General features: G+C 38.3%; 3 protein-coding genes across 3 annotated transcripts in view; 1 reads left to right on the top strand and 2 right to left on the bottom strand.

Moving 5' to 3' along the window:
• Positions 1-493, bottom strand: part of LOC136236149 (aspartate--tRNA ligase, cytoplasmic-like) — a 47,913-nt gene extending 47,420 nt beyond the window's left edge. The window contains exon 1 of the mRNA XM_066026254.1: positions 391-493. Coding sequence (XP_065882326.1) covers positions 391-422 — 32 coding nt within the window. The 5' untranslated portion in view covers positions 423-493. The remainder of the gene's footprint in view (positions 1-390) is intronic.
• LOC136236151 (RUN domain-containing protein 3B-like) lies at positions 468-11,869 on the top strand. Its single transcript, XM_066026256.1, has 9 exons — positions 468-594; positions 645-760; positions 4,329-4,465; positions 5,308-5,393; positions 5,461-5,550; positions 5,604-5,684; positions 6,875-7,019; positions 8,752-8,888; positions 11,634-11,869. The coding sequence occupies exons 1-9, from the start codon at positions 521-523 to the stop codon at positions 11,719-11,721; spliced, it is 954 nt and encodes a 317-aa protein (XP_065882328.1). The 5' UTR covers positions 468-520; the 3' UTR covers positions 11,722-11,869.
• Positions 11,767-23,918, bottom strand: LOC136236150 (ATP-dependent zinc metalloprotease YME1L1-like). Its single transcript, XM_066026255.1, has 17 exons — positions 23,777-23,918; positions 23,664-23,720; positions 23,376-23,480; positions 22,916-22,986; positions 21,565-21,655; positions 21,363-21,515; positions 20,016-20,148; positions 19,389-19,451; positions 19,225-19,337; positions 18,920-18,964; positions 18,751-18,861; positions 15,693-15,788; positions 15,580-15,635; positions 15,391-15,517; positions 15,195-15,268; positions 15,055-15,141; positions 11,767-12,041 (listed from the first exon to the last, which is right to left on the bottom strand). The coding sequence occupies exons 1-17, from the start codon at positions 23,790-23,792 to the stop codon at positions 11,895-11,897; spliced, it is 1,545 nt and encodes a 514-aa protein (XP_065882327.1). The 5' UTR covers positions 23,793-23,918; the 3' UTR covers positions 11,767-11,894.
• Between the last annotated feature and the right edge of the window lie 46 nt (positions 23,919-23,964).

Here is a 23,964-nt window from a genome sequence, read left to right as displayed (position 1 = left end):
TTAACAGCAATTAGTTTGGGCAGTTAGCACACGTTGGCATCTGACCCTCAACACCTCCACACTTTTTGTACATAGCCATTTTAAATCTCACATCTGGTATTAATAAATAAACAAACAAAAGACCAGTCTTGCCAGCCAGCCTGAATTTTTTCTTTTGTCATTGGTCGGGGAAAAAGACTTTTCCCGACTAAATGACTGGTTGGCTGGCGAGAATAACGAAGTGCTGCTACTCGTTGACCACGATATGGCCTGACCGTTAACTTTGACACTCCCTTGTATCACGAAAGCGTTTCGACCATCGCTAACATTCCAATAGATTCAGCGACAAGAAAAGATCAGCCCCAGTATGACCAATTACACAATCATCTTAATAACACTACTACTACTCACTCCGCTGCTGATTCTGGTTGACTGTCCGCCATTCTATTGTTTGATCCCACAATCACACTGAAATAGTGCTACACGTGAGTGGTTGGGAATTCCCCATGTTATGGGTGGCATTATTTAGAACAAAACAGGCATGGCGTATTCGGAAAGTTCACACGCGGAAAAGCAAATATCCATCAAGAGAAAAAACCTGCTAAACATTGCAAGGTAGCAAAAAACGAGAAATGTTAGGAGTTTATTGTTCCCTGTGTTTGCAGGATGGTTATTAAGACGTTGGTAGACAAGTCAGCATTTAATCCAGTAGAGGATGATGATGAAGATTTGCAGAATTTTTGTATCGTGATGGAGCATATCTTATCTCATAGATTGCAGGGTAAGCTAGGGTGGGACTGGGGAATAGATTTTAGGGTGAGCTGAATGGGGTGTGGGTTAGGCTTGCAAACACTACTAACTCATACCTATGCACCTGCCCACAACATGTGGATGAAAGTCACTGTAGGGTATAATATGAGTTCAGAGTTTGGATCTTTAGGTAGAAAGACGATTTGTACTGTTGAACGAACACCTACTTGAACACAATCCAAAATACCAGTGCAATAACTGTTCCATCAACAGTGAAATATGCAGATCACATGATACCTCGCGTCACTGTACAAGCTCTGTGTTTGTGTTTGTGTGTGTGTGTGTGTGTGTGTGTGTGTGTGTGTGTGTGTGTGTGTGTGTGTGTGTGTGTGTGTGTGTGTGTGTGTGTGTTTAAGCAACTGAATTAACTGTGCCAAGGTGGTGGTAGTATGACAGTTAACTTGCCATTAACCTACTTTGTAATACATGGTAGTCATTTTTAATTAGGCATGCCCCATGCAATTAGCACTGTGAATTGCTTGTGTTAATTTATCACAGCAATCCCATTATACAAGAGAAGTCCCCTTCCCAACTCAGTGTGTCTGTGACACTTGAGCGGCTCTGTTGCTATACTGTATTTCATATGTAAGAGAATGAAATGGACAAGTTAACAGCTTTTTTGACTTGTACTCTTACACAACACATCTTCACAGTTGCCACACGTACAATTAATTAGAGCGTGAAAGTTACACTGACTCCCAGTCCAGTGGACTCCCAGTCCATGTGTGAACACCAAGTATATGGTACTTGCCTATTACAAGTACCGTATAGCAGAAAATTTTGGTGGGAGAAAATTTTGGCGAATTTGGCAAATATGCATGGATTCGCCAAATTTTACTCGCCATGTTTCTAACGCTGCTCATCAGTTAGTGAATATTGATTACAGCGGTGAGTGGTTAGTCTTCCGCAAGTATCCCAATGGGTTTAGACTAATAGCTCAGGCATCAGCTCGAGCGATTCAGCTCAGTGCCCATGCACATGCCTTTCCTCGCTTTCCATGTGTGTTCCAGTCTCGATTACAGGATTAGCGAGCTAGTGCATGTTGTTTTTATTACAGCTAGCTATTTGCATAAAAGTATGTCGATTCGCATTGAACTGTAGTACTTTGTCCATAGACATCGCAAAGCTTCGTCGCCAACGCTGTCAGATTAAAATTGCATGGGCAAAATAATGTCATGCATTCACCAAAATATTATTCGCCAATTTCTGCCAATGATCATTTCGCCAAAATTTCTCCCACCAAAATTTTCCGCTATACGGTAAACAAGAAACAATAGGCACTGGGATCTGTTTCAGCACAATAGAAAAGGTTAGTATGGACTCCATGCAAGAAATTCTTAGTCACGCAACCACAACGCCGTTTAGAGCAATGACATTTCACTGTAAGCACATCAGGAAAAACTTTTATTTGTGTGTATCTTGCAAAGCAGGAGAAAAGCACTTTTGCTTAGCTAGCTCACCTAAGCCACATATCCTCCACAGTGCATTACTTGGGAGTCTGGATAATGTTGGGAAAAAGATTGGCAGCTAAGGAGTCCACATCTTGCTATTGCACTTCATTGTGCATGCCTTCATCTTTTGCTTTGCTAAAAACAATACTTGCACTGCCCCTTTTGCTATATCACGATATATTTCACCACCTCCTTTTCCTCGCATGCTGAGATGAACAAATACATGCTGAGATGAACAAAATATAGTAATGAGTTGTTCATACGATTTCTGACAGTGAATGAACAGTTCTAGCTAACCTTTCCCCTCATCAACCAAACACAGATGAAGTGATAGTTTATTTTCAGCTACCCACTTGTAGGATCTTACACTTTCAATTTCTGCTTTGACATCATTGCACATATCTACAAGTATAGCATCCACAAAAAAAAAAGGTTGTAGGGAGTTTAGTGGTATTATAAAACGAGACAGTATTTACTGCTGACACACCTAGATACTGTTTAAAATTTTGCTGTATTGTGTATGTGCACAACCGCCTGCTACAAAAGCAACCTGTAATGCCAAACTACAAACCGAATGTTTAGAGTACTGAGCCAGCCAAATTTATCGTACATTCTGAACATGCAGTACACGAAAATTGTATGACAACACTTCAACACACTTTATCCCAGCAGGCACAAGCTTTGCAGTGCAGTCAATTGTATAGCACAAACTATTATCAATAAATGACTGTAGCTGGGTAGTTTGGCACTGTTTCCAAGGTCTACAGAACTAAGTCGTTGCTTTTTCATCTGGTGTTGGACAATATTCTGAGCTACTAGCATCTGACAGTCGATCAGTTTTAGATCATCACATGACAATTTAGAAAAGAATAAACTACTTCCATTTTGCTCCATGGGAGTACTAGCTCCCACCTGGTTCTGGGGTTGTGTGCTGAATGGGCAGTCATCAACACAACATTCACTAAGTCAAACATCCTGTCACCTAATGTATTGTCATCATGTTTCTCATCCATCCTCGAGTGTGTCCTCCACCATTCTCAATCGCTCCAGCAGTGTCTTCAACTATTCCAGGGGTGCCCTCAGTAATGTCCTGAACTGTTCCAGTTGCACTGTCAGTTGTTTCTTCTACTGTATGAGTGTTTGTACCTAGTAACTACTTCAGGAATATTTTCAGGAGGGTTATAAACAATGGTAAATAACTGGTTTCTCTAATGCTAGTAACTAACTCCACCGCCACGTGTTAGCACAGAGAGCGCACCATCTGATAGGGTGCATTTCTCCCATCAAGATTGAATCAGATTACTAAACTTTTGTGCCAGGATTATGTTTAGTATTTCTTCTCATGTTCTTACTGTCCATTTTCATCGAGTTTCACAACTATGCACTCGCCATGTTTCCGGAAAACATTGTGATAAACATATTAATAACAGAAACCATCTAGCCATTTTGCAAGCAGGAAAATGTTTGTTTGATAACCTTTGGTGGAGTTATCGGTAGTAATTAGAAACTTTTCTCATATTGATTCAATGATTTGTCAGTTGATTTTTGATAAAGACGAATTTTTATTAGGGAAAAGGTTGCATATATAGCCATTGACTGTAATTACTAGCGTTCGCTATGGCCATTCCTACACTTTTGATTCGCAGCTGGGTCTGGCTAACTTGGTTTCTTGCAGTTGTCATTGATATAAGTGGCTGGAAAGAGGTCCTTTTATAATGACAGGGTTGTTGCTCATAAATGCAATGTTGAGCCACACCCACCCATTATGCCCATGTGTTACTACTCCATATAATAATCAGACTGTTGTATATAATACAATGTGTTGTGTAAGGTGTGCTTCTACCTTAAAATGAAATTTGCACGGAGTTCAACCAAAAATATCGTGCTTACTTTTCTGTAGTACTGGTGGCCATGCTTTAAATAATACCAAGAGTACATAGTATATAATACGTACATGAAATGTTTTCAGATTGTTTGAGTATTGCCAAATTTCACTGTGTTCTGGTGCTTTGTAGATTTTTTTTACTAATAAAATTTAACATTTGTAGCAGACTTTCATTAACAATTGTATGGCATATCTCATTCTAGTCCAGTGGTCCAGTACATGGTTTAGCAGCAGTAATGAGCCATTCCACTACTGGGATATTGTGAAGAAGTTTGATCATCCTAACACTCTTCAGAGCATCGATGATATGTCAGATGAGGTGCAGACTTCAGAAGGAAAAGTGAGTTGTATGAAAAGAAATATATGTGTGCTGGTCTGTGTGTGTGTGTAGTAGTAGTAGTAGTAGTGTGTGTGTGTGTAGTAGTAGTAGTAGTAGTGTGTGTGTGTAGTAGTAGTAGTAGTAGTGTGTGTGTGTAGTAGTAGTAGTAGTGTGTGTGTGTAGTAGTAGTAGTAGTAGTAGTAGTAGTAGTAGTAGTAGCTTCAACTAGTTATATTGAGCGTCACACGCATATACAAACTCACACCAAAAAGTTATTTGCCACTAGAGATGCAACAATATATTGATATATCGCGTATCGTATCGTTTTAAGACAACATCACTGTATCGATACAAAGCCAAACCGTATCAATATATCGTGTATCGTGATATATCGACATATCGTGGCTTGTTAACATAGTTGACAATCAAATTATTGTACATTGTGGTTAAACTGGATAGTATTTAATTCTTCTCAAAGAAAAAACAGCTCACTTATTTCCTGTAAAAAATGACACAGACCATTGTTTAGACTCCACTTTGTATCGCGCAATATATCGCTGTATCGTGATACACCAGAGGCAATATATCGATACGTCTACACACTGTATCGTTGCAACTCTATTTGCCACCCTCACAAAGTTTTCACAGGTTTGATATCAGCTAATATAAGTATCTGACCGAGTTTTGAGTAAGATGGGTGATGGGTACAGTTCATTCACTGTTTCACCTGGTACTTTAGCAGCCTAGTGTAGTCAAGTGTACTAAATCTGTTTAATTATGTAAAGTAGTCTAGCACAATTTATGGGTACTTCATAATTCATAAATAGTTCCAATAAGTTGTGAGATAAAGTATTTTTGTACAGGGAAGAGTGTGGTTAAGGTTGGTTCTTGTGCAGAAGAAATTGTTACATTTCTTTGACAAGGTTTTAGCTAAGCAATCAAAATTGGGGTAAGTCATAGTTGCTACCACAATCCTGATTGTTACCATTACCCGTCTCTCCTCTTGTCTGTTGTAGCTTGTATTATCAACCACTTGCCTTTATGCTGTCTGAAGAAGCCACGATATTGTCAGAAAATCTTCGCTGCCTTAATGCAATTGACTTCAAGTAAGACATTTAACAGTATGATGGATAAATGCAATCTCATTTATACTCTGCAGTTTGTGTTTACGAGGTGGTAACTTTGATCATGGCATCTACTTTGAGATTGACTATACTCCATACCTCAACTTTGAACAATGGTAAGGACAAAACTCTGTGTGTGCATGCGTGCGTGTTTACGTATGCATGTGTGTTTGTGCGTGCGTGCGTGCATGTGTGAGGAGTTCAGTCATGTGTCAACCCTATGACGTACACAAATATTTTGAGGCACATAAATTTCACAAATTTCATGGTTGCTGAGTTGCCCATAAAATTTCATTCTCAAAGTCATCAGGATGCAATTATCTACAGTTAACATTGGAAATGAGTTGTCCTCAAAAATAAAACCATGGGGGAATTTTGTTATCAGTGAAATTACATATGTACCTTGAAATTTGTATGTATTTAGTACTGCAGTGCTTGATTGTGAGACTAAAGATGGCACCTAGTTTTCATACCAATATTGAAACCCAAATTGCCACAATCACACGAAGTATGAAAAACGTAGGGATTGCTTCTTAGCTAGTTAAACAACAAATTATGAACATTCAGATTCTGGGGCACATCATACAATATGGTAGTACTGTATATTATGGATCATGAAGGTTTGGGCTTTTCTAGCCAAAACTATCACCCTAAAACCAGCTTCACAATACCTTCATGACGTCTTGGCAGTATTGGTTAGGTATAACCAAGCCCAAAAGTACCTTCAGTACGACTTGAAACACTTCCTACGAAATTAAAAAAAATTATTTAATGGAATTTTCTACTGCCTGACTGACTGACTGACTGACTGTTCAGACAAGCGTACCTCGATACCGGCTAAGGGATATGGGCTTGATTTTTGCACTGTTCAATGTTGCTTCAGCCCGACCGGTGCCTTTTGGCATACCGCAGTATTTACAATACATGTTTCATAGACTTACCTATATCATAGAAAAAAAAGTTGTGAAACAAGGGAGGTTGCCTACACCTGAATGTATACAGTGGACATTCCATCCCTAGTTGAATCGTGGGTATTGACTGAAGTTGTCCACTATCAGGTGGCAACCTCCCTTGTTTCACTTTTTTTTCTATGATCCCTAGTCAAAGTTAAAATTCATTTTTTCCTTATACTTGTCTATGACATGGTCTACAACCAATTAAAATCTCATGTACATTGGGCTTTGTGCCCCCTCCCAGCATTTAAAGGTGTGAGATCAGGGAGAGGGTTGTTAATCTGGGAAGGCAGTGACAAAGAAAACACACATTGATCCTTGTTATTCATGTCACTTCTTTGTCGCTCCTGTAGTCAGTCAAGTAAGGAAGATGATTTGATGGAAGATAAGAAACTAGACAGTTCTATTTTAATGGAGGAGATCACATTGACCCATCCTTCACCTGGGGAGGAGTTAGTGCAGCTAAGAGAACTACTCAAAACTGAGAAAGAGCAAAAGGTAAACTGTGTAGTGCTTTGTGTGTATAGTGTGTGATGTGTTTGTATGGGGACCTGGTGTTAACTGGGGACCTGGTGTTAACTGGACCTGGTGTTAACTGGGGACCTGGTGTTAACTGGGGACCTGGTGTTAACTGGGGACCTGGTGTTAACTGGAGACCTGGTGTTAACTGGAGACCTGGTGTTAACTTGAGACCTGGTGTTAACTGGGGACCTGGTGTTAACTGGAGACCTGGTGTTAACTGAGGACCAAATGCCAAATGTTTCATAAGGACATCGGGTGCCCACATCTTCACCTATGAGGCATAGTATAGCCACCTGCTGGTTACCACTCCTGCCCAGTGAGGATTTGCTTGTAATGGCTTCTAGCACCTGACAAGTGCCCCAGTGTTTCACTGGGTAGGCATGACCTTGTATATGGTAACTGAATGCTTTGTGGGAACATGTATGTGTAATACTGGCTATCTAGTGATTATTTGTGTTGTCTATTCACAACTTAACACAAACTGTCACTTTTGATTTTTGTTGCTTCTATTATATTTGTACTGGCTACCATTTCATGCACAGGAAGTTATGAGCATTTAAATGTTAATACTTTACTAACAGATAATATAAATAATTGTAAATAATTCTCTGTGCAACTGGGAAGAGAGCAACCAAGTGTAACTAAGTTAACTACGTTTGTCAAAGAGATTACAGTTTGTAATGTCACAAGAAATTGTATTGACTATTCAAATATGTGGTCTGGTACAACATACTTGTGTTATATGAATAGCCCACTAAGGGCTCTGTACTACCACCAAAACTTTTATCATCATTATTTGTGACTGGATTTGACAAAAAGGACCTACCACACAAACATCTAATACAGAAACATTGACAGTTCATAAAAAAAATGCTTTTGGATTGAATGAAGTAAGCAACAATGTAGTTTAATGGATGAAAAATTCATGTGCGGAAGTGATGGTCTTTCAAATGTTTAGAATTGAATGTGTGTGGAAGCCTCCTTTTATAAGATGATACATCAGTATTGATACTGTGCAATGCCTGTGTCCAGCACCTTTAACTGTAAAGTAAAAGGTTGATCAAAAGAGAACACACATGTGATATAGCTGCTTATAGCAACAACGTTTGCTACCCTATACACTGTGAACACTTGTTTAGTTTGACACCACAATATTCCGATCCTATTTCTATAATGTTTTCAATAGTTTTGCAGTGTCAAGTATACGATTAATATTGACATATTGCAGACCCCTATATTATATAATCCCAGTTTTGATTTGGTAAAATCAAAACTTGTGTAATGTTGTTGTATTGACGGGTCATGTAGATGTTGTATTAAATAACAATCCACACCCCCAAATATGTCTCAGTGTACACTTGTTATAAACTTGACTGCAATTCTTACTTCATCTATGATCACAACTCTGCCATAACTGAATTGATTATGAGTGTGCATACAAAATAACTGATAAAGATTTATATATTTATTTGGAAATTTAGGATCGATAAAATTTGACAGATAATATGCCAAGTTTTTATGTTATATTTCAAATGATTAGCAAGACTGGACAAGGTGGTTTATGCAAAGGATATACTCCTTCTATTCTCTGATTGTTATCACTGTAAACAGGTCACTTTACACAAAGCATATTATATTATACTTCCTTCATTTTGTCATGTACATTACATTAAAAGTTAATGGTTGATACGTGTTGTGGTGTTAACAGAACTATTTTGAGGAGCTGGTGTCAGTGAGGGATGGTCAACTCAGCCAACTACAGACACAACTCAAGACACTCACAAAGGAAGGAGAGTCTCAACGACGTCAACTGGAGGCCATTATCCTCGAGTTACAACAGCAACTGTAAGGTTAAGTGTATGTATTTGCCTATTTTATCACACCCTTTGAAATAAGGACACAACAGGAAACCCCAAATATAAGAATAGCACACTTTGGTCCCAACAGAAGGCTCTATACTTTATCTAAAAAGACTTTTCTTATATAAAGTGGCCGTTATAGAGTTCATTCACTGCAGAAATTTTCAAGTTTCCATACAAGGTCATAAAATTATTATATCTTGTTTTCTATTGCAGTGTGTAGTGTAGTAGTGTTTGAATATAAATAAAGCAAGTGTCAAAATTCAAAAATAACACCTTGCAGTTGTTTATAGCCTTAGTAAAACATGAGCTGAGTTATTATATTTAATGCACATTCAACATCAGGTAAAGCGCAAGGGATTCCCCCACCTTCCCTCCCCCAGAATTTTATATAAAACTTTATAGCCAATTTTTGGTAAAGAGTTGTTTAATGCACAAGTGTCTAAATTGTATACAGTGGATTTTTGCTTATCCAAACCTCAGGTCACTCACCTACGTGACTGCTCAATTAGAGTATTTCATCATTAGTGTATGTTCTATTAGAGTAATTAAACAGAGCTCTATTATTCAATGGAGTTCAGATATCCAAATGAATTCACTTGTTGTTTAACTATACTTTTAAACATAATTGGTGCCTGAAGCATTAAGCATGATAGTGTTGTGTGTGTCAATAGTATTGCATGTGAAAATGGATTTTACAGGGAGAAACATCAACTCTAATAGAACAGTCAGTTACTTAATTGTTTGGTGAAGGACCAAATTAGGTGCATCAAATAAATTAAATTCCCTCCAGTATATCAGCATGACTCCAGTGTTTCATGGCTAACAGGCAACCTACTCAGCAAATCATCTAAAATAAACCATATCATGAACCACAATATTGGGTTCATAATAAGGGGAATCACCAATGTTTTTTGCAAAAATTCTAATAGAACGCACACCTAAAAACCACAAAAAGCATCCTTCAACTCAAAACAACCCAAGGTGTAAATATTGAGATGATAATAGACAGAATTTGTAGCACTACAGCATAGCACACTATAGTATGTTCACGTTGAACTGAATCCTGAAAAATAGCTAAAAATTTTAAGTGGATTTTTTCTCAACAGAGTTAACATTTCAGCCTACCGGATGATTATTGGTAACAGCAAAGGTGTCAACAACAGACATGTACGGTTTGGCTCCATTACAAGTTCAGGAAAGGACTGTAATGGATGGTGTACTTAAATGGCTTCCCCATAGGAAATGCATTGTGAAAATTTTGATTGGCCATAAATATTATGTCAAACATTTGAACAAAAAAAATTTGCAATATTTTTAGCGGGTCAAGCAGTACTACAAATGAGCCAAATTTCAAGATTGTGTGTAATTGCATCCATGAGTTATTAAATGTTTTGAGGATTCAGCTCAACATGAACATACTATAGGTACTGTAAAATTAAAACTTAACTTGTGTTGTATGTGGTGACTGTTCTATTAGAATATCCTGATCTTGAAGAACTATAGTGTTTGTATTGTGTTGACAAAAAGCTGAAGTTATGCTGTAACTCAAAACTAAGGGTTTAATGCAAGAATAGTCATTCGTATTTAATGCCAATTATACACTTTGCCTTTTAAGTTACTGAAAACTGACATTATTGAACTGTCATTTTTCATGCATGTGAATGACTTTTCATTGTGTAACATTCAAATTGTAGTAGTAATCAGTATGAATTTGTCCCTTTCAAATACCTAGTTATGCAGAAAATTCTTAAATGATTTGTTAGTTTGTTCATTAATTTAAATATTCAGTTCCAAAATTTTGGTATTTGTAATTTAATGTGGATGGGTACTGGGGTGAGGTGATGGAGTACACCCCCTGGATTTACCCTAGTGAAAGAAAAGACGGCAAGATTACAGGCTAAAAGATATTGTTTGTAAACTTCCCCCCCCCCCCCCCCCCTCCCAAAAAAACAACTGTCAATTACAATTGACTACTGTATTAGAGAGTGTTGATTATACACCAGTATTTGTGGGGCAATGTAACTAAGTACATTGGAGATTGACAGGCAACATATAAAGTATTTAACCACTGAATTTATGTACTTGTTTTTCACAATTGCAATCACACAAACTCTGGACATAGATTTTTCTGTTTTAATTTTTATTTGGTGTGTAACTGTACACCACAAGTAGCCTTGTAGGGGTGGAGGGTGAGCACTCAGAATTGTAAGAACAGTATATTGGCACGCACATGGCCAAAAACAGCTTAAGTGGAGCTGCTGATGGCTTTAGACACTGCAATAGTAATCCATTACCACAAGAAGTTTCGTACCAATTTCACCACTAATTTCACCTGCTTGGTACAGTCTACAGCCATGAAAATACCCCGACAATTATTCTTTCTTCATAGCCTTATACAAAAGCAGACAAGGCTACTGGTATTTTGGGGCAAGAAAGTATGGAGTATGAATGTGGCTATCAATTTGTTCATAATCACTGTTAGCACAGATATTGCAAATCCAGTCACAAATTTTCTTCTACTTGTTTAACCAATTCCACACACAACACCACATTATTCATGTATACAAAATATGTTAATATATATATATATATATATATAATTGCCACACCAAAATAAGCCAGCCATTACATGTCCACAATAATTATGATTGTATACTAATAGTAGGTCTAGCTTGCCTCATGGGACTACCCTTCACAATAGTAACATGTCATTATTTTGTCCTCACAGAATACAGATGCAACAAGAGGTCGGCAAGGAGAGGAGACGGGTAGAGAACTATCTACTTCATGCTAACAGCGATGATCAGAACACATAACACGTCATAATTGCCCAGTGTATCAATTTTTAACAGCACTACAACTTCCATTAAAATTTTCTTTTTCTTTTTGTACATAAAAATTACATTATGTTGTTTTGGTGACAGTATGCAGGTATCATTTTAGTTAAACCCACAATCAAATTCATTGAGTGTGAAGGTGGTACTATAAGTTATAATGATCTATCCAGTGGTTTTCCCTGGACAACCAGTTTGATTTCTTCCAAGTCCAGAGTCTCATACTTCAGTAGAGCTTCTGCTAATCGTTTATGCTCAACAGTGTGTGTCTGTAACACGTGCTTGGCACGTTCGTATGCTTCCTGTAAACAATACACACAGCATAAAATCAATCAAAATTGTACATAAAAGGCATAAGCTTAAAATGGAATCTCCTTATTTAGAACCAACTGACATTCATGAGGTTCCACTGTTATAAGCAATTAAGATGTCCCTAAACTTTCAGGGATAAATTTGTACTGGTAGAGATCTATAGGGATCTCAGAAACTGTCCTTCATTAAGAGGTTAAATGTGCCATGTCCTTTGAGAGAGGTTGCACTGTAATGCACACAGCATACAAAATATTGAGCAAGAGAAAACATCAAAAAGCATTAACAAAAATCAGCTATTTTGGGTGAGTATTCAGTAAGATGAGGATAGCTGGCATTCAGGCTCCCATCGTCTCAAATATGTATAAGCTCTCTGCATCTAACAGTGCCGTTTTTGAACATTGCATCATTTTTATGATACACAGATAATGGATTGTAAGCATTCAATCAATCACAGCTTACCATTGCCTAAAACTGTTCACCAAATCTTTTACAAGAAATTATATATGCTGTACACTGTATATACACACTTGCAGTAGTGTTTTCTTAACAAAGTACATTCCTTTTGAGTTACCAAGCTGTGTGACTGTTCAATCTAGATATTTTGTGACTGTTCTATTAGAGTATTCTACAAATGTTAGTGAGTATTCTATCACAGTTGACTGATAGCATAGCGCCTATGAGGACAATGACTTTTGGTGTGAAAGTGGTTATTTATCTGGATCGGAGTAGGTTAATAATCTTTACCAATTACTATCAAACAGCAAATGTCAGCTTTGATTTGAAATTGAACACTAACAGAACTTGCAGTGTGACAGAGTGGAAACCAGAGGTACAATAGGAGCCTACTTTAAGGCTGGATTCCATATAGCCGCAAACTGCCTGCATATTGCCTGCGATTATTACCAGGGTCTTGACAAGGGAACTTTACAGAATATGGAAACATATCTCGCCGGTATTGCAACAACTGTGCCGCAGCCAACGTAAAAGTTGAGAGAAGTTCAACCTTCCCAGCTCTACCGGCATCGCAGACAGGACGATTTGTTAATGGAAACAAACACTGCAGGAAGATGCCGGCAATGTTCAACATGAAGAAGCCAAGCATTGTGCCTACGAGTATACCACGCTTCATAGAGCGTCACTAAAACACCTGTAACGTGCCGTGTTGTAACAAATTAGGCATACCTTTACTGCCTGCCAAGGTTTGCTAAACTTGCAGGCCAACCACAGCAAGTCGCAGGCTACTGTAGACATTCTGAATCAGCCAATAACGTAGGTAGTTTGCAGCTATATGGAAACCAGCCTTAACTTGCACAAAATGTGTTTGATTTTGTGTGGAAAAGATTTCAAATCTAGTCACGTTGGAGCTGTTCAATTACAGCAGTACATAACTAAATTGCTACATTATACACTTGTATGAGTGAATTTAGAATATCTAACTGTATGTTTGATATGTTGTGCTGTAAAGCTCGAGTATGTCCAAGTATGTGTTATTTTGTGCACAGCTAATGTAGATCAGAAGTTAATAAAATTTCAAGTTTGTCCTGCAGTCATCAGAATAGAGGGGGTGTCCCAGATGTCTACATGGGAAAAATGTACCAAACATGGCATCTAAAGCCCCTGTAGTGTATTTCAAATTGTGATCAGTAAATTGCTCATTTCTTAAGCCATGCTGTGGCTCAGAGAAGGTTTGTGAGAGCGAATTCCACTTCATATCGATGCTGAGGGGTTGGGGTTTAATAGAATGAACTTCTCTTTGAGATCATGACAGGATACATTGGAAGTTTATAGTACAACATGGCCTCTGTCCTAATCATAGAGTACATTACAGTTAAGCCACTTCAGTTTTAGAACTATCAGGGTATATAGCTCAAAGGTTACTGCTCCGTGATATCACACTATAGTTTAGTTAGCTTCTCTATGTGCACTGAAATAGTTCAGCGGAACCTGTGTGTAATGTGGACACCTCTGGTCTAATAACTGTCCTGAGTTTCCATATAATATCTTCTGTTCTATATAAATAGAACACTTAGTAGTGTGGAAACTAGGGCTAAAACGAATATTCTAAATGAAAGAGAACGAATGTTTTTAGTCAAGAACGAATAATAGAATATTCTATATACAATACAATACTGAAATACAGTGTCATCATCAGACACTTATACTTCATTTCAAAAGCCATGCACCTACTGAAGTTATTAAGATATCAAATTTTAATGATGTTTGGAATACAAAATTAATAATAAGAAATAGCACATAATTATTAGCTGCTAGCTAGCTACTAGAGTTGTACTGATAAGGATTTTTCAGTTGTACCGATATCCAATTAATCTGTACCTATACCGATTATACCGATCCGATTATTGTATATTCTGTGAAATAAAACTACAGTAGCTACTGCATGATGTATTATTCTAATCATTGAGAAAACAGAAGTGGTGTAACTTTTGCTATATAGCATAACTATATCTGGTTACCCCTATGGTGGTGTGGCCTCTATTACACAATTCAGACGATTAGACACCACAAATATTTTAATACATACTCTCTTGTCCGGATTGTTCTGTGTTTTGATTAGTTTCCAAGATGGCTGCTATACACAGATTATCAGTTTATAGTTTTCCCGTGGTGCAGTTCTTATCTTAAAGTGTAACAGCTACTGTTCTGGGTAAGAATATTTTAACATTAATAGCAACACTTACACGCACAGTCGTATGGCTTCTCGTAACTTAGCATAGAGAGGTTTTCTATTTGTTTGTAGTGAGCGAAAAGGCTTTTCATTGCTGAACTCATTTTGCCATACAAACTACTCGGTTCACAGAGCATTTGTAGAGATTCCTTATTACTAGTGTCTGCCATCCTTACTAGCAACTTCGATGTTTCGAATTGCAAAATTGTCTCAAACGAATTCAAATCGAATACGAATTCGAATATTCGGTATATTCATTTTAGCCCTAGTGGAAACAACTGACCAATAGAGAGGTGATCATATACTCTGAAATTTACCTTTGTGAATCTTTTTACTTCTTGTTCAATAAGGTTGGACATTTCTGGGCTTGTCTTTTCATCCTCCATTGGTGCCACAGGCCCCACCTATGAGGGTCAGGGTGACACAACACACTACAAAGAGTGACAGTGAGGCTTACCACATCACTCATGGCATATCTGGTGATCATGGTGCGGGCTAGTCTGGAGGCTACCTCGACATCACTGGATGCTCCTACATGTGTGTAGTGGCTTGTATTACTATTGTGTTGGTGTTGTGTAGCACACTACACACACACACAAACATGCACGCACACACATGCACGCACACACACGCACACAACACACTACACATACCACTAGTAACATTCTCAGCTCCAAACACCATTTCCTCAGCTACACGTCCACCCATTGCCACATCCATCCTAGCTAATAATTGTTTCCTACTCCAGTGTAGTTCATCCTTCTCTGGTAATTGAGCAACCTGTGGTCACCATGACAACAGTAATGATGACATCATCATCATGGATCATGTGAGCTACTCACCATTCCTAGTGCACTACCTCTTGGTACTATAGTAGCCTTGTAGACCTTCATTGCTCCTGTGGTGTAACATGACACAGTATGTAGTTACAGCAAACATGACATATTACACATACCTGGGGTCCACAGAGCCACCACAGCATGTCCTGCTTCATGGTAAGCTACCAGCCGTCGATTCTCCTCAGCAATTACAGCATTCTTTCTCTCAGCACCTGTGAGTGAAACAAGACACCTCTTAACTGTCACACTACAGGTAAACAAACTATCACCAGTGTTTTCAAATAATAATGCTTAAGGTTTTGTACATACAGTATCACACACTCTTGATTCTTAACACAAGGCTTTGTACTGTACTGTACAATAGAAACTTTCAGAAGACGAAACTTTAAACTTGATCAAGTGCTTTAGAAAGTTTTATATCTGATACCAATAGTAAAGGTATGGTGAATGTGATAGTTTACTGATCCCGAGTTACGAAAGCTACAAACTAAACACTCATGGTACGAAGCTATTACAATTCAATGGCCAATGTACAGATAAATTGTTGACATGTACTGAGCAGTATTACATGGGGAGTCTCCCGACTGTAGGTAAGTACAAAACTATGACCTGTACAACAAAAAATGTACTGGTCAACTTTCCTTTAAAATCTATTGACCTATAGTTTTCAATAACACTAGTAACAACCCCCAATCTTCACTTGACCTATCGCTAACAACTGTCTCGGTACCCTTATTTTCCCTTACTCACAACACCTGCTACACTACAGAGCTAGCTATTGCTGTAATGTAAGTACAGCAGTACCCTCCAAAGAACACTACTGAATTGTGGACAGCCAATCACTGGAGAAATGTATGTAGGAATTTAAACATGGTTTATAAGGGCTAGAGCTAGGCGATATACCGGTACATACCGTAGGAGAAGGTATTTTAATGATACCGTTACCGTACTGGATGAATTTAGAAAATACCGCCATACCGTCTAGAGTTAGATGGCAACTGATTGATAGCATCATCCTGTTATTTCCCGCTGTTACCAATGTGAAGATACTTTGCCAATGTAAAAGATAACCTTCTAATTGCACTAAAGGCATTTTAGCATGTTTCATCAACTTTCTATCACCCTTTCCATAAGAAAGTTTCACTTAATATTACTTTATTTCAAAAATATAATCCATACCGTGGTATGTATTGTACTGTGATATTTTATATAATACCGTACTAATTTCATACCACCCAGCTCTAATTCATATTAACTGACTGTTCTATTAGAGTATTTTACTGCTTTATTAAAGTACTAGCATTGGTATATGCCCTATGTGCAGGACCATTTCCACATTAACTAAAATTCTAATTACTGTTCATTTGGTATGTACTTGAGCCTTATATACTGAATACCAGTACTACAGTATACATACAGCTTAACTAAGACAATTAACATTATGGATATGCCAGCTTATCTTTGTCAGTAAAGTTTGAGCATTAACCGAATGTCTCACTATGATACTGGACTGGTACACCTGTAGGAATATATTGCCCTAGTTGCAGTATTACAGTGTAATGATTTTGTAAGTACAAAAACACCAAGAAAGTGTTTTCAAATAGAACACATGGGACTAACAAACATGCACCCAAAGGCTGTCCATGCCTGCACTATACCTATCAAATGTGCTACTGTATACTTTTTCAACAGTCTATATGCTGTGAAGCTGTTATGAACTTACTATGAGCAAACAAGAAAAAGTGCACACAAAATAGTACATAAAACGAAAAAAAATTACACCACCAGTGGGATTCAAAGTCACATCCTATACAAACCGCAACAACTTCAGAGAGGTGCTATACCAGCTGAACTGTTTGTCCTGTGGATTGCAATGGAATGCAGAGATAGTTTTCTCTACATCATGGCCTTCAGCGTGCTATAGCTGACGAAGGAAAGCATGTAGAAGCTTGCAATAAACTTTGTGAGGTAGCCAGATGATTAGCATTTCATTTTGCTCATGAATTATGTCGATATGTGCACAAATTGCTGAGTAAATGCTGTCAATATCTGACACATGAAAAAACATGTCACAAAAATGTGGCACTGAGAAGAAAACAGTTGTCGTGGGTAGGAATCAAACCCTGGACCTTTGGGTTAGCAGTTTTAAGCCCTAACACTATGGCTGTTTGTCTGTAGTTTTAACAGGAATGTAGCTCAAGTTTTCTTCTACACCAATGCCTTCAAGAGGACAAACGACAGCAGTAAAAGCTTAGTTTAGAAACGATATAATTCTTAGATGATGAGCACTTTGCTTGACACAAAAACCATTTTGCTACATGCATCAGCTGGCGATAAAATTGTTGGACGCCATCAGAATTGTAGACAGTCAGACAGCTTTTCAGCTTTATATAAATATACCAGGTATTCTCAAATAATACGGCAAAACCTCATTCCAAACTTATATTTATACAGGGGACTTATTAAATAGGAATAACTGCCACATTAAGGGCAAGGATTTTGTCCCCACTAGGCCTAGCCACATATCCTAATTGATGAAAATCTGTGGCCCCCATTACAGAGTAGGGGTGGGCAGTATTGATCAATATCATACCACGGTAAATTAATTATAAATATTGTGGTGTTACTAAATACCTACTAAATATGTATAAGCTCCCATTGCATCAATAACCTCATTGTAGACTACGCAATGCTTACTCTTCAAGTGGGAAAACAAATTGGAGGTAAAATTTTTAGACAAGGTGATAATAGCACTCCCATATTTGACTGGTCTCCCATTAGTACCTTTCTAGTAGTCCCATGCTACGCTCTTTGCTCCACTCTTGCTAACAAATTCTGCCATAATACTGTTTAAATAATTTGAAAACCGGTAATTTCCAGTTATTCTCTCGGTATTCTTGGTATGCGGTATTACTAAATGTTAAATACTTAGTGGTTCAGTTATAAAAACATACTGCACAACAACTAAAAATCGGTCCACCTCTACTACAGAGAGATGTTTCACCAATAGTTTACAGAGTGCCCAATGTCAAATGACTCCATTTAAACACACAAAATCCCTAGCACTCCATTATGACTTGTAATTTATGACCTCACAATAAACAAGACACTATGTCATTTTGTTGTTCCTGGCAGCCCCCGGGGTATTTCCTTGTTACCAGGAAGTGGACTTACCCATAATGATTTTATCCCTGGCCCAGTCAAAATCTTTCATAGTGACTGCATCTTTTCCATCAGCAGAGCCTCGCAGGGCAGCCTGATTAACCAAATTAGCAAGGTCAGCCCCTGAATAAGCCACACACAACACCATCATGATGTAATATGATGTCACACACAACCTTACCACTAAACCCGGTTGTCGTTCTTGCTACTGTCTCCAGATCCATCTCTGAAACATGTAATGGATGAAGTAAATAAGATTGCTATACTACAACAGTCTCTAACTTCATTATGGTTGCTAAGAATGAGAATTGAGTAACCATTTGTTTGTATGTAAAAATAAAGTCAGGAAAGTCTGGTATAAAGGTAGCCAGAATAGACATGTATCACTGTTTTAATGTGTAATATTTACACAACAAGCTAGGCAATATGTAAACAAGTTTACACAATATAAACAAGTTTACACAATATAAACACTGTTTTCTTTACCTAGATGTAATTTCACCTTTGCTGCATGGACTTGTAGGATCTTATGTCGGGCTCTGACATCTGGTAACGTGGTATTAATACGCGTGTCAAATCTCCCTGCTCTAATTAATGCCCTGGAGAATGATGGGAAGATAGAGGGGTAGTGTGCTGAAGAGAATGCTTACTTGTCTAGGGATTCCGGAAAGTTGGTTGCACCAATGATAATAATTCCATCTAGCTCCTTGAACCTGTGGATATGTAACCATACTCATAGTAAAATGTGCCCTTCCTGAAGCAAGAGGCAAATAGGTCTCTTTGTAAATACAACAAAATAGAGGCTATTCAATTGATTTTAGACAAGTGATTATATCACACAGTGACCTTATTAAACAAGTGGCTGCATTAGACAGGTCTCTGTACACAAAGTACATCATCAGGTTAGCTATATACAGTTGACTGGTTCAAGTGACCTTCTTTATACAGGGTTTCATCATATGATAAATCTAGTGAAACAATATGGGAAATGTAGTGAGTGGATCATGCCACACACAAACCAATACAAAACAAATACTATGGAATTTGGGTAAATAGTTTGCTAAATCTACTACATGATATAACCATATAGGACAATAGAACATATCCACAAAAGTACAGAGTATGCTAAGACACTTCCTAACTAAATAACTGAATAATGAGCATACAATAAATAACTATGTCTGAGAGACGATTTGCTGAACAACCTATTGATAACAATAAGGCCACACAAAGGAAAATTGTCCACACACATATCACAGACAGACAGACAGACTGACCCATCCATCTCCACCAGCAACTGGTTGAGGGTCATCCTGGAGTAGGGGTGTAATGATGATGCAATACGAGCCCCACCCACTGCATCTAGCTCATCAATGAACAACACACAAGGTTTGTTTTTACGAGCCTTCTCTGTAAATGAACAGAAGTAGTATTACATGTGATGTGTGTAGTGTCTATGCACACATGTTTGTGCTGGTAGTGAGGCTATTGGCAGCATTCCTGTCCGTGATCATGTGTACTGGAGATCAGGCAGGTCTAGGGATCCTTGTGATGGAGCTACTGAACAGCACCTAGACTAGCTATTTTGTACAGAGCCTATACTGTACCCTCCTGGAGGGTTGTCTCGCCTGAATTAAAATTGGGTTACCCAGCACCAAAGATAGGCAGTTTTTATAGGTAATTCAAATAGTGGTTCTTCAGCCTCTCTGTGTGTGTGTGTGTGTGTGTGTGTGTGTGTGTGTGTGTGTGTGTGTGTGTGTGTGTGTGTGTGTGTGTGTGTGTGTGTGTGTGTGTGTGTGTGTGTGTGTGTGTGTGTGTGTGTGTGTGTGTGTGTGTGTGTGTGTGTGTGTGTGTGTGTGTGCATGTGTAAGGGTTAGTGTTATGATTAACTTAACTGACCTCTGGGAAATGGCTATACAGTATGGACTGGCTATACAGTATGGACTGGTTTGTGTGCTAAGTCGACGATATCACCTGATGGCATCACTTTGTACACACCAACTTGTGCGGGTTTGCCAAGCCTCTTACTTGGTGAGCTTTGTTACTATTCCAAGAACACATGCTGTTGTTGTAGGAGTTACAATTAGTTCGTGAGCACAGCAGAGAAGAGTGAGTACATGAGTAATGCATAATAGATATCTTATATATCACATAGATCAACTCAAACAAGAGCTCAGGTGAAGCAAACACCACTGTCCTGAAATTACAGGGATACTACATCACATTACACTAAATTCTAGGAAATAACAACCTCACTACAAAAACATTTAATACGTAAACACGAATCAGACAGAAAAGACAGAAATTAAATCGTATTACGAGTGAAGATTTGTTTACAGTTGTAACTGGACTCCATGTTTGAGGCTGCACTTATAGGTTATGACACTAATCACATTGAGGCCTTGTCAGGTATAGTAGTAAGTTTTCGAATAGTAATCCTACACCTGTAAGTTCTAGTGCGCAAATTGGCATATACTGTACCTATTGTGCCCAATCTAGCTGGAGTGAGGAAGAAATGTACATGTGTGTAGTGTCTAATGTAGTGTGTTAAGTGTGTGCTGTGTGAGCGCGCGCGCACTTGTGCATGTAGTATGTATGCACGATACTCTATATATCAAGATTACCAAATAGTTGTCTCATTCTTGATGCCCCTACTCCCACAAACATCTCATCAAATTCTGAGCCTGAGCAAAAGTAGAAAGGCACCTCAGCCTCCCCAGAGATTGCCTTTGCCAGCAAGGTCTTGCCTGTACCAGGTGGGCCCACAAGCAGGATGCCTGGCCATGGATCACATGGGGTCAGGTGATACAAAAGTATCATACATACCTCGGGGCAGTCTGGCACCAAGTTTCTGAAACCTCTCCGGGTTCTTAAGGAATTCAACTACTTCACGTAGTTCATCCTTAGCTTCATCAACCTACATGACAGAACATGACATGCACATCTCAACAAGCACTCAAAATTAAGGCAAAAATCCTCCATAATAAAGACAAAAAGAAGGTCTGGCACCATATTGTACAGTAGGTAAGTCTGATAAGGGAGATTTCAGGCAAAAGAGAATATTTCAGCAAAAGCATTGCAAACAATATTCTTGTACTGGATAAAATACTACAGTGAGTACTACTTGTGTGTACTGCTCAAATAATGTAAATGTTAAGGGAAAGAAATCAAAGCATAAAAGTGTCAGACAAACATTTGAATGCATTTCTAAACATCACAGGGCACCTTGTAGCACTTTTAGGATCCTGGTACTATTATTGAAATCACTTTGTGATTAAGCCATTCCCTTGATTTTCAGCTAGAAAGCTTGTAAAGAGACAAAGCAGGACTTGGCTCTATACTTCATGAACAGAGACACACTTCCTATTGTATAAAAACTTACTGTGTTCAAATTGGCCACAAAATGATGACATGCAGGTAATGAGCACTCAAACTGATTAACCAATCAGTGAATAACATTGTAGCACCATTAGCTCCCACTTCCATTGGTAAGCTAATCCAGTCATGAATCATATTCATGAGGTAGTTCCAAATGATTTTAAAAATAATAAAATACCTTATAGTGGGCTAAATGGGTTCATATGTACAGTATTTTTTTTTTTCCAAAAAAAGTTGAAGTCGTAATCCCCGGTGTGTGATTTCATAATCTATGAGGCCTTAGTGACATTCCCTTTATATTTGTGCGCATGCCTCCTGGGGCACTGTCAAGACAGTAAAATCAAAACACTGAGGATTTCAAGGTCAAGTCTCAATTTCACAGCAATTTGAACCTCACACACGTGCATAAACTCAAAACTCATTACAGCCCCCAGAAGAGGTTGGTCATACATCTTGTGATCTTAAAATCACACACCCACAACCCTCACAAGCCTTCTTTTAACCACCCAAACACAACAAGTGGCTTTGTATAAGAAAAGTGATACATGACATTTGTGAATATGACAAAAGAACTTTAAATTTTCCAGCTACAGAGTAGGAGTCACAGGCTCTTTCAGCATGAAACAACACAACAGATGACTGTGACATCTATGTGGTCAGGCATTCATAAGTTATGATTTTATGCAGTATCTGGAAAACTGCATTGTAGAAAATGCCACCTTCTATAGCTATGCACACATGAAAACACACTCTATATGCACAGACACACACACACATGCGGGCACGCACACGCACTTACTCCTTGGACATCTTCAAATGTATAAGTTTTCTCTCCAACATTTGGCTGAAAGTCTCCTACCATTTGGCTAGCTATGGAAGAGAAAAGTGAATGAACAGCATTGTGAAAATAGGAAAAATGCACCACACATATGCACACAGCTATGTACTACACTCTAGACATGTACCAATAATCAGATCAGCTATTGGTTATTGGCTATATTACATATCAGTACCAGGTTGGTAAGCAAGCAGCAGATACAGATATACATAAACACCTTTATGGGCACCTGAGCTCTAATGCCTAATGTCAACCGTTGAATCAAGTCCCACACTGTCACTTTATAACTGAATTTAGAGTACAAATTTTTGCTATGCTGTTAGATCAGATCGACTTTGTTTATCAGCTTGATAATATTATTTTATATCAGTTATGAGAATATCAGCTAAACGTCACATCGGTGCACCTTTACTGCACTCACCTCCACTTCTGATCTTAGCCACCATGGATGATGAGAACAAACCCAACAGCACCAAAATAACTCCTAACGTTCTGAACAAACTCCACATCTCTGATATGACTCCATCTAATAGAGTGAACAGTGTTGATGGAAGGAATAAACTGTGCAAATGGTATAAGTGTTATGGTCACTGTGTGTGGGTGCGCGTGTGTGTCTCTCTCTGTGTGTGTGCGTGAGAATGCATACTAAGCTACAGTATACATACACTTCCTCTCTGCACACACACACACAACACACACACAAACTTACGTTTCTTTGGAATGACTGATACAGTCATTGGGTTTTCTTTGGATCCCAGTTCAGACTCTGTCCCAAACAAACACATGGTAAACACTACACAACCTCATGACGGCATAGTTTACCTTGAACAGTGTCCATATCTCTGAGCTCTTTCTGTCTCTAATTAACAAGACACCAAACACTACACATTCTAGCAGTAACAGAGTTTAAATGGAGAGTTTGTCTTTTGTCACACATAGAGAAGTCAGTGTACTGCACAAATGTATAGAGAAGCCTCAATAATGAGGTCAGAAGTACACTTTAGCTATGT

The sequence above is a fragment of the Dysidea avara genome, chromosome 10 (genome assembly GCF_963678975.1).
Source record: "Dysidea avara chromosome 10, odDysAvar1.4, whole genome shotgun sequence".
Classification (NCBI taxonomy): Eukaryota; Metazoa; Porifera; class Demospongiae; order Dictyoceratida; family Dysideidae; genus Dysidea; species Dysidea avara.
Note: the sequence above shows the minus strand (reverse complement) of the source record. Positions and strands in the feature narration are given on the sequence as shown.

What these genes read in the sequence shown, in the direction of transcription:
- LOC136236151 (XM_066026256.1), top strand. Translation starts at nt 521, where the DNA reads ATGGCGTATTCGGAAAGTTCACACGCGGAAAAGCAAATATCCATCAAG. An exon ending in CTTATCTCATAGATTGCAGG is followed by an intron (nt 761 to 4,328) that starts GTAAGCTAGGGT and finishes ATCTCATTCTAG; the next exon opens with TCCAGTGGTCCAGTACATGG. An exon ending in TACCTCAACTTTGAACAATG is followed by an intron (nt 5,685 to 6,874) that starts GTAAGGACAAAA and finishes TCGCTCCTGTAG; the next exon opens with TCAGTCAAGTAAGGAAGATG.
- LOC136236150 (XM_066026255.1), bottom strand. An exon ending in ATCAGTCATTCCAAAGAAAC is followed by an intron (nt 23,481 to 23,663) that starts GTAAGTTTGTGT and finishes TCACTCTATTAG; the next exon opens with ATGGAGTCATATCAGAGATG. An exon ending in AAGTAAAAAGATTCACAAAG is followed by an intron (nt 12,042 to 15,054) that starts GTAAATTTCAGA and finishes TATTGTTTACAG; the next exon opens with GAAGCATACGAACGTGCCAA.